This window comes from Aythya fuligula, chromosome 4, assembly GCF_009819795.1.
Source record: "Aythya fuligula isolate bAytFul2 chromosome 4, bAytFul2.pri, whole genome shotgun sequence".
NCBI lineage: Eukaryota > Metazoa > Chordata > Aves > Anseriformes > Anatidae > Aythya > Aythya fuligula.
This window is the reverse complement of record NC_045562.1, coordinates 44,894,170-44,908,437: the sequence shown is the minus strand read 5'-3', so window position 1 is coordinate 44,908,437 and position 14,268 is coordinate 44,894,170. Positions and strand designations below refer to the sequence as shown.

Below are 14,268 nucleotides of genomic sequence, written 5' to 3'. Positions count from 1 at the left end.
AAAAAAAATCTAACTGCAATGAATCAATGAATAAATATGCCAAAGAAAGCAAAACAAAAAAATCCAAGGCATTCTACTTGTGGATTTGGTAAAACCTTTTGACTGGTACATCAAGAACCAACATCCTCTGGGTTTTGAGACAAAAGAGCGTGTGAATATTAACTGCTAACTCATAGAAAGTTATTACTGAAATATAAAAACAAGGTAAGAAAACTCACAAAAGCTGGAATTACAGTTAGAACACAATGATCTAAGACTACAAATCTAACCTCTGGAGAGGAAATAGCTCTTGATGGAACTTGCTCCTGGCTCTCCATTATCAGAAAAGCTCTGTCAAAACCTTGCCAGCAGACTGCATGTTAAGACTTGCGTATCAGCAGACTGCGTGGACATGAATCGCACAACAAATATCACGAGAGCCAAAGAACAGCCGTGCTGCCTGGCTGGTACACATAGCAGCTCTAAGACAATGGCTGCGTAGTGCCAATAAAATTGACTCCCACACAGAGCTCATTGGTTACACAGAATATTACAGGGCTGTACATATGTGGAACGGACACCACTCTGTGTTGGTGAGCTCAGGCAGAGCAGAAAGGCTGAAAACTCAATTATTTTATACCATTAAGAACTCCGTGAGCTGGGCCACAGCGTCTTGCTTTTTATGATTCAGTAAGAAGCGTAAGAAACGTTGCTGCAGCAGTAAGTGCAAGCCAGTTACGACACAATTCATAGGCATGGCACTTGACACTTCTTTGCTCTGAGCCATTCATGTCAGCAGCATTGAGCACACAACGCTTCCTATGCTGGGCGTATCTCACTGTGTACAACTGACCTGCACCACCCTTCCCATTTCAGGTGTTTAGTGCTTCATGGTGCAGAATCCCTACCTGGCAGGCTCAGGCTACAGCTGCAGCTCCAAAAACACTAACAATACATTTGCTGATTTACCACCTCACGTTGACCTAGAGAAGAAAAGAGAGTGCTTGGCTTTCCATACTTGATTTTTTGTTCTCATCATTGGCCACGTCACTGCAACAAGCTCGATGTAGAACACTGGCCACTACCCCACCTTTTTTCCTACAGCCACCTGTAGCCCACAGGATGCCACAGAGTTCTGTGCCCTGCAGCACCAATGCAGCAGAAGGGCCATTATTTTCTTCAGTTAGGGTTGAAGACCTGCATTGCACAAACAAAGGAAAAACAGAACCGCTTGCTCAGTTTATATTTTCAGGGGCCAAAAGCAATGTTTCCAAATACCAGAGTTACTTCAAGTTACTGCTTCAGGGGAAAAAAAAGCCAGGTCCCTCCAACACTTAAACCAAGTGGCTCACTGCAGCCTTTATTAGAATAGTTACAACTAAAAGAAACATGGCACTTGCATTTTTCACAGTGGGATAAGCACCATAGGAAGAAATGGGCTACAAAGCTATAGCAATACAGTGGAAAACCAAACAACATTAAATAAACCAAAACCCCAGCTCGCTGCAGATGTGACAGTTTCTTCTACGTGGAAACCGCAGCTTTCAGGGCAGCAGAGTGCAATGCAGGGGCAGCAACAGCATCATCCTATGCTCAGAGAACAGGGGGACTCACGCCACACACAGTATCGCCTAATTGTGTCCTAAGCCGGAGCGAAAGCACGAGGCGTGGCCGTGAAGGCAGGCCCTTCACTCAGTTCTCAGCCCTGCTCAGCTCGCTTCCTCCAGCACAGCGGGTGACTGCCTCCCCTCAGGCCACGGCGGCACAGTCACTGAGCCATCTGAGCCTCCATCGCCTGCGCTGTCCACTCCGGGGCCGTCTGACTGATCTTCTCCAGCAGGTTGTTAACCTGGAAGCACAGTGACTGGATCTGCTTGTCCCAGGTTGGCAGAGCTTCGCGAGCTGCAAAAAGGAACCACACAAAACCAAGTCAGTCCTGGTAATTCCCTGTCTGCTCAACTGCAACCTCCTCCTGTGGCACCGCCCTCACCTACCTCACAGGCAAAGCCTTCCTCGCAGCTACATTGTGCTCACTTCTGCATCAAAAGCTACAATGATTTTGGTTGTCTGTTACAAGTCTAACTCCTGCCTTGCAAAGGAAAAGTGAGCAGAGAGCTTCCTGCTGAACGTGTTCCTACAAGGAGGCTGACAATCAAGTCACACTTTCCTGGAGGTAAGAGAATGTGTAACTGTAACAGGGATGGGTGAAGTGCGGTCCCCTGCTAGGGCAAGCTCTGCCACCTCCTGGCCATAGCCAGACACAGCGAGCTCACTGACAACAGACTGTAACTGTCATATATTGTCGGACAGCAACTTGAGAAAAGGTGATTCCAAATGATGCCAAAGAAAATCCTGTACTCCAACTTACTCTCAAAATGAACAATTCCATCAATCTGATCAATGAATCCATTCATGCGGCCCTCAGTTATCATCTGAGAAGCTATCTTCTCTGCCTGAAATGATGGAGAGAGAAATATGTTAGGTAGCTGCTCTGTTCTAGAAGGAATGAAAAATTCATTTGGTTCTGACAATTCTTACAGGTTTTTCCATCATCTCTATACATGGGGGAGGAGGAAACCCTACAGAAAATGTCCAATCACACAGATCACACACTATAACCGACATCAAACTTGGCTATTGTCTTGCTTGGCTATTCCATATTCTGTACCTTTTCTCATAAAGTATGTTAAATATTTTTTTTCATGTCTAGTATTGCATATTTAATGATTTCTTCTTCCTTAGCTATTTATTCTATTATTTACTAGACTTTTTTTCTTTAATAAAAGAAAAAAGGCGTAGAAAAAATAATACCTTAGCTGCAGGGATCTCTAGTAATGCTCCAAGCTCTTCAAAAGTAATGTTGTTGTAAAGTTTGCTTGCAGATAGCAAATTGTGTTCTATAACAGCTCTGTCCAGGATACTGGAACCTTAAGGGTTGGATGGCACAACAGGTAAATTAGTATGAATCAAGTATTTGGTTTGTATTTTAAAACAGATGGGAAGTGTGTGTGTTTTTTTTAAAGGTTGCATGTGCAGAACATTCAAGTGTGTCTCTTTGCCTTACATCAGTGTATGCCACCAAAAAAAAGAAACTGATTCCATGTGGTTATTTTTTTTGAGACAGGCAGCTTTAACCCTTGTAGTTAATTTCCAGAATAATGAAATGAAGATATTCCTTTTGCTGCAAGACCCAGCATCTAAGCTGAGGGAATCAGGTCTTGCAGCAAGTTCCTAGTTTGTCCAATGGTAACAAAATTATTCCCCCCCCCCTTAGCAGCACTTAGGGGCTTCATCTAAGCCCCTGAGATGACAAACCCTCATCCTGTTTGTCTGCTCTTGATTCAATTGACTCATTTGTCCTGTAACATACAGCCAAAGAGAGTTGATAATGCAAAAGATGCCTAACCTGTATTCTTCAACTTAAAAGATAAACAGTGCAGTTCATGTACAAAGAACATATTGACTTAAGGAAGTCTGCATCTTACTCATAGGAAGTCCCTTTAAGTAGTTTTCACCTGTGATGTTACAACAGAACTGTTTTTCTGTCCTTTTTTTTACTTTCTGTAAATTTATATTTCTGTATTTTTTTTTGCATTGTTTACTAGGCAGGCTTGCCAGTTGAAGAGATATTTCACTTCAATGTTTTTATTTAGGTTGGATGTTAGGAAGAACTTCTTTACCGAAAGGGTTGTTAGACATTGGAACAGGCTGCCCAGGGAAGTGGTGGAGTCACCATCCCTGGAGGTCTTTAAAAGACGTTTAGATGTAGAGCTTAGGGATATGGCTTAGTGGGGACTGTTAGTGTTAGGTCAGAGGTTGGACTCGATGATCTTGAGGTCTCTTCCAACCTAGAAATTCTGTGATTCTGTGAAACTGAGACCAGCCTATTAGGATTCCGCTGAAGTCATTACTTTGCACAGTTTATCACTGTTCAGAAGTTCCAGGAAGAATAGAGGTATTCAGGCATCAGTGTGACAGATCAGAAAACAATTTGGAGACCACGTGAAGTCCCCATCATCCCACCACAGTCTGTCAACAGTCAGGAAGAAGCTCAAATGCAGACTTTTCATGACCTAGAACAATTTCCAGCAGTCCTAGCTCATGAAAGTCACATTTCTAAGCATCCTATCCACTCTCAGAACTGGAGAAACTCAAAAGGACAAACTCACGTAGAATGAGGCATGAATCAAGGCTAAAACTACTGGGAGAGTGCGTTAGTGAAAAGAACTTGAAATGGGCAGAAAGATTATCTCTTTAGAACTAAGTTTCTAGAAGAGAACTTCAAAATCTTAATAGCCAATGACAAAAGATGAGACTAAGAAGCTTTACTCTACAATTGTACTCATGAGGATAACAATCCAGGAAATAACAATCACAGACAATACTGTGTTCTTTTCTATCACACGTAGAGACTGCAGCAGGCAATGCTGGATGACCAAGCAGCATTAGGATGCTTCAGAGAAATGCTTACCATCGGCTGTCGTTGCCTTCTGGTGAGGCATTAGCATAGCTGCAAACTCCTGCAGTTGGTTTCCACGTATAATTCGGTCGAGATACATTTTCTCCAAGATCCCATAGGCTGCAAGCTGCTGGCATCTTTCATCCTTGAAAAGCGTAGCAAGCATGCGAGAACGCTGCTGTCCTAGGAGAATCAAGAAGAATGCTCATCAACTGCCACCACAGAATTCAGAATTTACAAGTTAACAAGAAGTTGACTTTTTCCAATACAGATAATTAACCATCAAAGCTCCAGCAGCGAGGACTCAGCTGCTTTCAGTTCCAGCATGCTGTTTGACACTGATTTATTTTTGCATCTTCAGGCAAGATGGCACCTTATCACTGGCAAAGGTGCAAGTACTCCAACTCCAAATTAAAAGAATACCAGGAGATTGTGGATGGTGTTCACAGTTCTGGATTCCTCCACCAGTCCCCACATTTAATGCGCAAGCTGACTTGCTTCAGGAACACGCAACATGTGCATGCCATCTCCAGCACGAAAACAAAACATGCATTTTACCTGCTGATGCTAGAATAGTACAATGCAAAGCATGCTTCAGTGCCTCCAGTCGCTCGCTTTCATGGACTATGCTCTTATAGGACAGCTCGTTGTATCTTTGGGCAGCCTCAATAAACTTCCTTCTGTAATCAAGAACTCGAGCATAGCAAACCTAGGAAGAAAATACATCTGAGTAACAGAAGACTAACACGGGGCAGTTAGTTTTACATAGCATAATTTGCATTTGCTGTAATTCCTGCATTATCAATTGTCAGCTCCCATAAACATTGCTTTAATGAATCACCAGCAAATCTGTGTCTTGAAATGATGAGCTTAGGTGAGGCCTTGACAAGCCAAGTAACACTGAAAAGGCCTTTTCCAGTGCTGTTTACATGCTGAACTCTACACATGTCTAAAAACAAAGCAAATCAAATACTGTACAGCTGATAGTGTACCTAAGCTTTTCCTTCACTAGTGACGTTAACAGCTAGCACTTAAATAGTCAATTCTGTTTTTCATGTGTTTGCTTTTTTCTCAGAAGCTGTATCAGCACCTGGTATTTCTTTACACTTTTCACTATTCTAATGCATTCTAATCATTGTATTCCCCATCCAATATGGGCTTTAAAAGGTAACATGAGGTTTTTGTAGGGGAAAAGTGAAAACCAAACTAAAATCTCATACTCTAAGTTGCAACTCTTGTCACATCTGCTGTGTTGAAGAATTTCACAAGGCCCCTTTTAAACCACTTGATTGGTACGGTTACATTAGACCAATCACTGTCAATCACAGTTACTAAAACTTCATTTTAATTTTATTCAATTTGATTTCATTTGGGAAATTAGTGTCCAAACTCTAAACGCAGTAAGTTGTTCAATAAGCAAAAAGGTAAATTAATTGACTGCTTTGGACTGAAAGCTATTTTCACAGATGGTACTTGCTATTTATTTACTGCTGGGGGAAAAAAAAACATCAACTGTTTCCAATATTGTATGTGATTTTGTTTCCCTAGACTTACAAAGGTAGGGGACAATATTATCAAGTAAAACTCAGTTATTCTGAGCCACTAGAGCTGGCACATAAGCAACCTTTATGGGTTTCTCTCAAAATTTTAAGGAATCGACTACCTAACTATTGCTAAGATGGAGCTCTCCTGTCCCCAAGGTCATTTAGCAGCTTTTCCCTTTGTCTCCTTTTGTGAAAGTTTGTGTGGCGCTGTCTAATAACCATCTCCGTGTAGAATCATTTCCCTTTAGACAGAGAACTCAATAAAGTTATACAACCTTATAATGGATTTGCAGCTGCTCATTAGTTGATTCATTCTGAAGCAGGGAAGCTCGATTAATATAAGCTTCTGCTTGAACTGGGTCATCGTCTTCCAGATACAGCCTGGCAATTTTCAGGTAGGTCTCCAGTTTATAATCTACATTGTACTGTCTGCAACAAAACAGAAAGGAGTGCTCAGAGACGCTCCGCTACTACCTCTGCTGTTTCCTGTTCTAAAGACACATTATGCTTCTTAAGCACTTAGCAGCTTCTGCTTTACCCTGCTTTCATCTTCCCTAAATCCAAAATTAGTGCCCTCCATTCGGAGTACAGAAATTCGAGATGAAGGCTAACTTAAGTCTGGCTCCTACAAACACCAACAGAAATGGGTTTCTAACGGGGTGAAAACTTGCCATGAACAAGGAGCCACTTAGAGGTAGAAGGCAAATTTGCAGTTGAACAAATAGGAGCTGAATGGGTAAAACCTGCTGCAACTCCTTCTACATACAAATTGAGAAAGAGAACAGAAAGGACAGCCAAGAAAAATAACAGCAAGGGTTTTACACTTGAAAAAAAAAGCTAGTATCAAATTTCAAATTATGTCTTCATTTTGAACTGTAGAAGCCAACGTTTCTAAGAACTTGCACAGACAATGTCAACATCTATTAAATAATGAAACACTTCCAGGGCAGTGTTTTGACAGACAAGAGCGGTTACTGCAAGCAACAGCCATCAAGCTACACTTGCATTGTCTGGAAAGCACTTTGGCCTAAACTACAGAAACTCCAAGAGAATACGCAACCCCAAAATTCCCACTCACAGGTACAGCTCACTAAGCAGTGAGAACGTACACTATACAAGGCAGAACAATGTCTAGCATGGTACTTACTTTTGCCCCGTTTCCAAAGGGATCCCCACCAACACTTGTGCTGCATTCCTCCAGTCTTCTTCTTTCTCATAGATGGATGCGAGATGTTGCCTTATTGAAGCAACCTAGGCAATAACAACAGTCACTAGCAAATGCTATAAAAAGTTGAATGGTTTGGGGTTAACATCCACAGTCCTTTTCCTTGTTTGCACATGCCTCTCCACCTCTCAACTAATACCACAGCAACATGCGCAGATAGAACCCTTCTGACATGAAGGTTTTCAATTCCCCCATCAAGTCTTTAAGACTATACGGTTTAAATAGGAATGCTGATTTGAAGTATTTCCTAATGAGCCTGCAACTAGATAAAGAGAGTCAGTGTTCAGGGAATAGTAAGTAGTTATCTCTTACCAAACTTTAAAAGATGAAACATGGTTTTTGACAACTACAACACCAAGATTCACAAGGCATTTCTTGCAGTTACACCTCATATCAGGCTGGAGAGATACAAATGAGGTGAACTATGACTAGATCCTGGCTCTGAAGATTCAACTTTGTAGAGCAGCTGTCAGCAGGTAAACTCCAAGTGGTAGAATCAGGGTTTTATAAAAACATTAAAAAAAGACATCATCTGATGTTGAGGATGTAATATATGCATAATCATTGTAACATACGGGAAAGTATGGCAGTGCTAGGTTAAAGGATGGACTAGATGAGCTTAGAGGCCTTTTCCACCCTAAATGATTCTACAAAAGCGAGTTCAGTTAAGATATAGAGCAAAAGCTGCTTAACAAGAGTAAAGGCAAAAAGACCAATATAAATCATGACAAACTGCCTTTTCTCCTCTAATAGTGCATCGCACAGGCTTTTCACATCAGCATCTTCTATAAGAATTCTCAAACAATGGTGAATAATTGTGGAAGAAAATTAATAGAAAGGAAAAAGATGTGGCACATTCAGCGTGTAACTACAAAACGGGAATTTCAAGAATATTTTTCCCCCAGTAAAGTGATTTTGGCTTAAATATAAGCATACGTATCTACAAATAGTTTTTGTTTGTTTTTTTAATTACTATTTAAACAAAAGCTGCTTGTCAAAACGATTTAGTCCTTCCATCACCGGCCTGTTCCCCAGTTGGGTACAATGCAATACAATGAGTACCAGTCAGTCTCAGGACAGTGCCTCCAGTTGCTCAAGCACTGTTTCACTGTAAGACATTTTCTGGCAACAGAAGAGTTATATGCCCAGCATCCTGATAAGACACAGTGTCGGTATTCTGTGCATGGTTCTAAATACTCTCTGCATTTATCTCCTTTCACATGTATAGGAATGAAAAACAGACTCAAAGTAGGGATGTCTGTTTTGACCAGTATTTTTAAAGACTTCAAAATTAGTCAGAAGTTGAGAGGAAAAAAGCCTGCAAACCAAAACCCACTGCCACTGGATTTCTCACCTGCTCTTCAAATGAAATAACTCTAGGTTGTATCTTCTCCAAGGTGAAGTGGTAGATGTCTTTGGCTGTGCTGTCGGGAAGACTCGGAAGATGGGTACAGAAATCTGTCAGCAGCTGACGTGAGATCACTAGACTGACATTTTCGTTCACCACTGGTTCAGAGACACATGGAAGAAAAACATAAGATAGATGCAATGCTTCTTAGTACCTTTACTGTAAGCAATCCCTAGCCTTTCAGTTATTTACTTTTTTATTAAAGTAACTCAAAATTTTACATCTGTGTACCAGTGAAGCAGTGTTGTTTGTTCTAAAGATGAATTTTATTCCTTCAGCAACACTAGAGGTCAGAGTTCTAACACCTAACAGATAACAAATAACCTGTTTCTCTCTGATTTATAGTTTTTATAAACATTTCATTCAGAATCATTGTTCTCAATAGGACATTAGAAATATCTTGGACAAAATAAATCCTTTGGCTAAATTTCACTACGTTTATTCACAATTAAAAAAAAAAATACAACTGGTATAATTTAGAGGTAATCAATAGGCCAAGCGTCCAATACAACACAAAACCACCTAGCCATTTCTTCTGATTGCTTTCCAAGCTAATCTGAGACTGAAAAAGGAGTTTGTTAGTTAAAAGACTGCTAAACATCCAGTATCCATTTTAACATTCAGAGCTTACTTGGATTTTACCTTCAGACACTATCACACAGACAGGTTAGAAAGTTACATTAACTTAGAAATCTTACACCTTTCCTCAACTTTTGAGCATGGTGCTGATGGCTCCTTTCCTAATCATTTTTAATCCAATAGAACCAAAAAATAACATCTTCATGTAACCTCTTGGAGACGTAATAAACGTGATCCCACGTATGCCTGGCTTTCACTCAGTTTGCAATTAATTATACCAAAAGCACTTACTTGCTTCCACAAAAGCTTTCAAAGCTTCAAGTTGTTCTACACCCACCAGCTGAATTGCTTTTTCCAATATTTGACGATATCTGTCCAGAGGAGGAAAAATAAGAAACATCTGAGATTACATTTTCACTCACCGTTTCCGGTGTTCTGCTTCTTTTCTACCTGAGCCTTCCTCCTGCTTTTATTCTCTCTGCCTGTGAGGTAGGTATTTTCCAAAGCACTGACATTCACGTGCCAGGCACATTCACCTGAAATTGGTATCTGACTCTTACCAAAACCCAGGCCAAAAGGGTCAATAATGTAGCCAATCATCTTCTTATCTCTTATTATTTGTGCAATTAAGGTGTTGGTTTTTTTTTGGTTGGTTGGTTGTTTTTTTAGTTTATTTATATATCCTTACAACAGCACAGTTTTCTTTTGCCAAAAAGAGGTGATACAGAATAAGTAAAGAAAATTGTAACCCTGGTGGAATAACATTACTTAAATTAGACAAAGGTTTAAACTGCCACATTCAGTGACAATGAGAAACTGGGGTGGAATTTGGAAGTTAGCAGCAGGTTCTGGTCCCCTGAGACAAATACACACAGAAAACATGCATTTTTAAGTGTTAAGTTCAAAGGGGGGGTGGAACATTTTTAAATGTTATTTATTTTTTTTTAATTTTCATGGTTCAAAAGGCCAGTGCAACTCCGGGCTTTAACCTGAGGACAACTACTACTCAAGAGAGGCAAAACGTGTCCGAAATGTAAAAATGTTTGACGTGCTTTCCTCAAGAGAGAGCTTAGATATTAGCAGGTATTTCGAAGAAAACATTTTAATTTTAACGTGAAGCTCCCAAAGGGAGAGAAATCCTCCAGGAAAGAAAGAGGTAGTCGGGGAGCGAATAAATTTTACTGTAACCGAGCAGCTTCGCAGCCTACCCTCAGGGAAGAGAAAAGAAAAATCCGCGTGAGAAGTCACACAGCGAGCAGCGAGGTGCAGCACCCAAAACGCGCGTGCAAATTAAAGGAGAAAAAAGAAAAATAAGGAATAATGATGTAAAAGAGAACTAGGATAAATAAATAAGTAAAAATAATAATAAAATAAAATAAAATAAAATAAAATAAAATAAAATAAAATAAAATAAAATAAAATAAAATAAAATAAAGGTTTACCGGCGTCCCGAAGGACCCGGCCCTGGCCTCACCGCGCAGCCCCAACGGCTCCCCCACAGTCGGGCCGCACAGAGCCTCGCTCAAAACCGAAAAACACGCAGAAAACGGCCAAACCCTGAGGTAAAAAAAACCTTTTTTCTGTATTTTTCCTCACAAACCACAGCCGCAGGGCCCCGGCCACCTCCACACCCCACTCCCGGAGCACCCCCTGCACAAAACCAGCCTCCCCCTCAGCACTCCTAATGCGGGAGGCAGCCCCCGGCACCCACTTTCCCGCCAGGTCCTTGTGGGAGCCGCTGGAGTTCATCAGCTGCGCCAGCTCCTGCCGCGCCGCCGCCGCCATCTTGTGGCCCCGCCGCTCTCCTCCTCCTCCTCCCTCCCCGCGCCCATGGAGCCCCGCGGCCGGGGGCGGGAGCGGCGGCGGCGCCGGTTGCCAGGGCGGCGCGGCGGAGTATTATGGGATGCGGCGGGGGAACGGCGCGGGGCGCGTGATTTTGAACAAACGCGGCCGCGGCGGGCGGGCGGGCGCCGCCGGGCGCCGCGGCGGGGGGGGGGGGGAAGCGGGGCGGCGGAGCCTGAACGGAGCTGAGGCGACGACGAGGACGAGGAGGAGGAGGAGGACGACGAGGAAGGGCAGCGGCCGCCCGGTGAGCGCGGGGGGCGGGAAGGCAGAGCCGTGCGGCGGCGGCGGGGCGCTGACAGCCGGCGGCAGGGCGCAGGCTCGGCCCCGCGGGGCGCTCCGTGAGGGGCGGCGGGGAACGGGAGCCTCCCCCCGGGGCCGGGGCCGGGCTTGGGCTTGGGGTTGGGGTTGGGGCAGGTGCGGCGGGGCCGGGCGGAAAATGGCGGAGCTTTCGAAACGGGGCCGGCGGCTCCCGGCCACCCCCGCGCCGCTGAGGTGAGGCGCCGGGACGGGGGTGGGGGGCGGCCGTTGGGGGCCGTTGGGAGCCGTTAGGGGCTCGCGGCTCCTCAGGCGGCCCCGGGAGGCTGCAGGGCCCCGGCCCGGCCGGCGGGGAGGAGCCGGCGCCCGCCCGGTGCCTCCCGGGGCCCGGCCTTTGTCTGAGGGGGGCTCTGTGGGGCCAGGAGCCGCACGGCAGCGGGCAGGGGGGGCAAAACCCAGCGGGCAGGGGGCGACCCCAGGCGGCCGCTGGCCCCGGTGCCTCCTCCGCGGCGGGGGTCTTGCGAGGAGGGACCCACCAGCCCGGCCTGCCCCCAAACGCCCGCTCCGTGCACGCCCTGAGGGCGAAGCGCCCCCCAGGCTGCCGGGGACAGCGCCGGAGAGGGCAGCCCCGGCGGCTCGGTGGCTGGAAGCCGCCCTCCGTGCCTCCCGGAGCGCTGTGGGGTTCAGAAGTTGGTTATGCAAGGCGAAGTGTGGAGGTGACGTCTCGGGAGCTGTATCTGGCGTTGTTTGTTTTGCTCGCACTCGTGTGCGCGTCCCAGCCCTGACAGCCCGTTACTGAGCGCCCAGCCGTTCAGCTCAGCTTCTCAGGAAAAAGGTTAAGGGTCTGCGGACCGCAGGTCAGCTGGAAGTGTGACGATGGAGAGTGCTGGAGGATCCCAACCTCAGGGATGCTGACGCCTCACATGTGGAGCTATCGCCTTCTTTTAGGCTTTGGAAAGCGCTCGGTCTAAGCTCCTTGGTTTCATTTCCTTTACGCTTGTTTCAAAAATATTTTATGGGAGACGTAGCGAGACTCTCTACAGAAGGTTGTTGAGCTCTGCTTCTGCAACAAACCATGTTTCTTCATGTCACTCTCTTCTGTTTGTGCTCTGTTCCCTTCCTATACTATAGAAGTGGCCCTTTCCTACTTAAGATGTGCTTAAAAATGCTTTCTGATGTCCTAAGGAATCTGTATGTGGCAGTGGTGGAATTCATTACAAATGCCTAGGAGAGAATCTCCTGTTTTTTTTCTTCTTAGCTGCAGGACCTCCCAGAGAGAAGCAGAAAAAGGTCTCTAAAAGGTCTGCTCCTAGGGCTTGCGTTTTATCAGGCCTTACTCTTTAGTAGCTTGGATTACTCTGCCACTTAGAAAACCTGCAAAGCAGCATGGGGTTCCCAGGGCAGCCTACAACCAGACTGGCTAGCTTTATAATGGTAGAAAACAGAAACATTTGTCTTACACGGGAAAAAAAGAAGACATCCAGAATGACCCCTCGACTGGCAGTGAGACGCATAGCTATGCAGCACGACAGGTTCACGTTTCAGATGTTCCAGACCCAGGTACAGACTGGCGGCTCCTCAGCTCCTCCGCGTGTGTCACTGCCCTTTGCAGGCTGTACTTCTGCTCTCAGAGGCGTTCCCGCCCTGGTCACAGCTCCATCCCTACTTCTGGGCCATGTTCTGAGCCAGGCTACGAGTTCCAGGTACAGACACAGCCCCACAGTCTGTTTATCCCCTGCTTGTTTCTGCTCTTCCTTGAGATAACTGCAGTTTACTACAGACACACAAAGCCTTTCTGAAGAAGGTTTTACAAGCCTCTTTAGATGAATCTGATGTTCTTGAGATAAGTTGTCATCTGGTTTTCCTGGGTTCTCTTGTTTCAATATTAGCTTTACCAAAAAAAATCCCAGTGGTCTCACGACTACCCATATAATTTAATATGCTCTTCTCACCCCCATCTCACTTTTATTTCTCTTAAATGAAATGAGACCAAATCTGCAAAGCAGTAAAAGCTTTCTGTTAGAAAACATAGTTCATTGTAAATATTGCAGTGTCTGGGCAGAGATTTCCTTGCCAGCTTTCATAGTTTTCCCTTTTCTTTCTATATATTATTCTCCCATTTCTTTGGGAGGCTTGGAACACATGCCTATGCATGCTCACAGCCCTGCTTGCTGCTGATGGCTCAGCTTCTCCCTGTCGGTTCATTCCTCTTGCATGCTTTCCCTTTCTCTTATGCCGCGTAAGCATTTAGGCAGCTACACGTAGACCACACACCGAAAGGCTGATCTGCGTGAATCTGACCTGGGCTTGGTTGGAAGCTGGAGCAAATGCGGGCCAGGCAGCCTGTCACAGCGTACGGCCCGCCACCACGGGAGGACCTGGTTGCACTGCCCTCTCCTGCTGCTCCTGCTTGCTTGGAACTGACTTCTTTGCTGCAAGCTGGTGCCGAGCTGAAGCATCCCCGTCTCCAGGCACAAGCTGTGCAGGGAGTAGCAATGCCAAGCTGGGAGGGGCAGGGAGGAAGGGAGATGGCCGGGCTTCCCTGGGACCCCAGCCCAGCTGCATCATGTGCTTGGGTGAAGTTTCCTGCAGTGGCTCTGGCACTCGCAGCTTCTGAGCTGACCTGTCCCATTCACCGACCTGGCCAGATCCATTCATGGCTCTGGGGTGTGGGGTCCTGCTGGGTTAGCACATGGCAACGGCTTTGCCAGAGGCCTCTTGGGCCCCAGCATCAGCAGCTGGAGGAAGGAGGGCTGCGACAGCCTCGGGTTGGGTTTGGAAGGCTGGATCTAACCCAGCTCCGTTCCTTGATCTGTTCCTTCCCTGCAGCTACGAGGGAGCGTGTTGGGGGGGAAATGGATGGGCCAAAGGAGGGCAGGAGAGCTTGAGTAGTAGTGATGGTGTTGGAACTTGGAATATAACCCCGTAGTGCTGATGATGACATACCACACAGCGGTCAAATTTGCAGATGATA

The 14,268-nt window shown here is 45.3% G+C and overlaps 2 protein-coding genes across 6 annotated transcripts in view; one reads left to right on the top strand and one right to left on the bottom strand.

The window, feature by feature from the left end:
* Positions 1-1,313: 1,313 nt before the first annotated feature.
* COPS4 (COP9 signalosome subunit 4) lies at positions 1,314-11,000 on the bottom strand. Its single transcript, XM_032187108.1, has 10 exons — positions 10,906-11,000; positions 9,486-9,565; positions 8,562-8,713; positions 7,130-7,233; positions 6,258-6,411; positions 4,997-5,147; positions 4,451-4,621; positions 2,791-2,906; positions 2,348-2,432; positions 1,314-1,881 (listed from the first exon to the last, which is right to left on the bottom strand). Exons 1-10 carry the CDS (start codon positions 10,977-10,979, stop codon positions 1,748-1,750), a joined length of 1,221 nt encoding a protein of 406 aa, XP_032042999.1. The 5' UTR covers positions 10,980-11,000; the 3' UTR covers positions 1,314-1,747.
* A 211-nt stretch (positions 11,001-11,211) lies between these two features.
* Positions 11,212-14,268, top strand: part of LIN54 (lin-54 DREAM MuvB core complex component) — a 34,613-nt gene continuing 31,556 nt past the window's right edge. For 4 of the 5 annotated variants that reach the window (XM_032186902.1, XM_032186901.1, XM_032186900.1 and 1 more), the window contains exon 1: positions 11,212-11,283. The gene's annotated coding sequence lies outside the window, so the exon portion shown is untranslated. Of the gene's footprint in view, positions 11,284-11,472; positions 11,532-14,268 lie in introns of those variants that run through there. The other variant, XM_032186899.1, reaches the window with a different exon arrangement.

What these genes read in the sequence shown, in the direction of transcription:
- COPS4 (XM_032187108.1), bottom strand. Translation starts at nt 10,979, where the DNA reads ATGGCGGCGGCGGCGCGGCAGGAGCTGGCGCAGCTGATGAACTCCAGC. An exon ending in AGCTGCAAATCCATTATAAG is followed by an intron (nt 5,148 to 6,257) that starts GTTGTATAACTT and finishes TTTTCTTCCTAG; the next exon opens with GTTTGCTATGCTCGAGTTCT. An exon ending in GAAGGCAACGACAGCCGATG is followed by an intron (nt 2,907 to 4,450) that starts GTAAGCATTTCT and finishes CCAACCCTTAAG; the next exon opens with GTTCCAGTATCCTGGACAGA.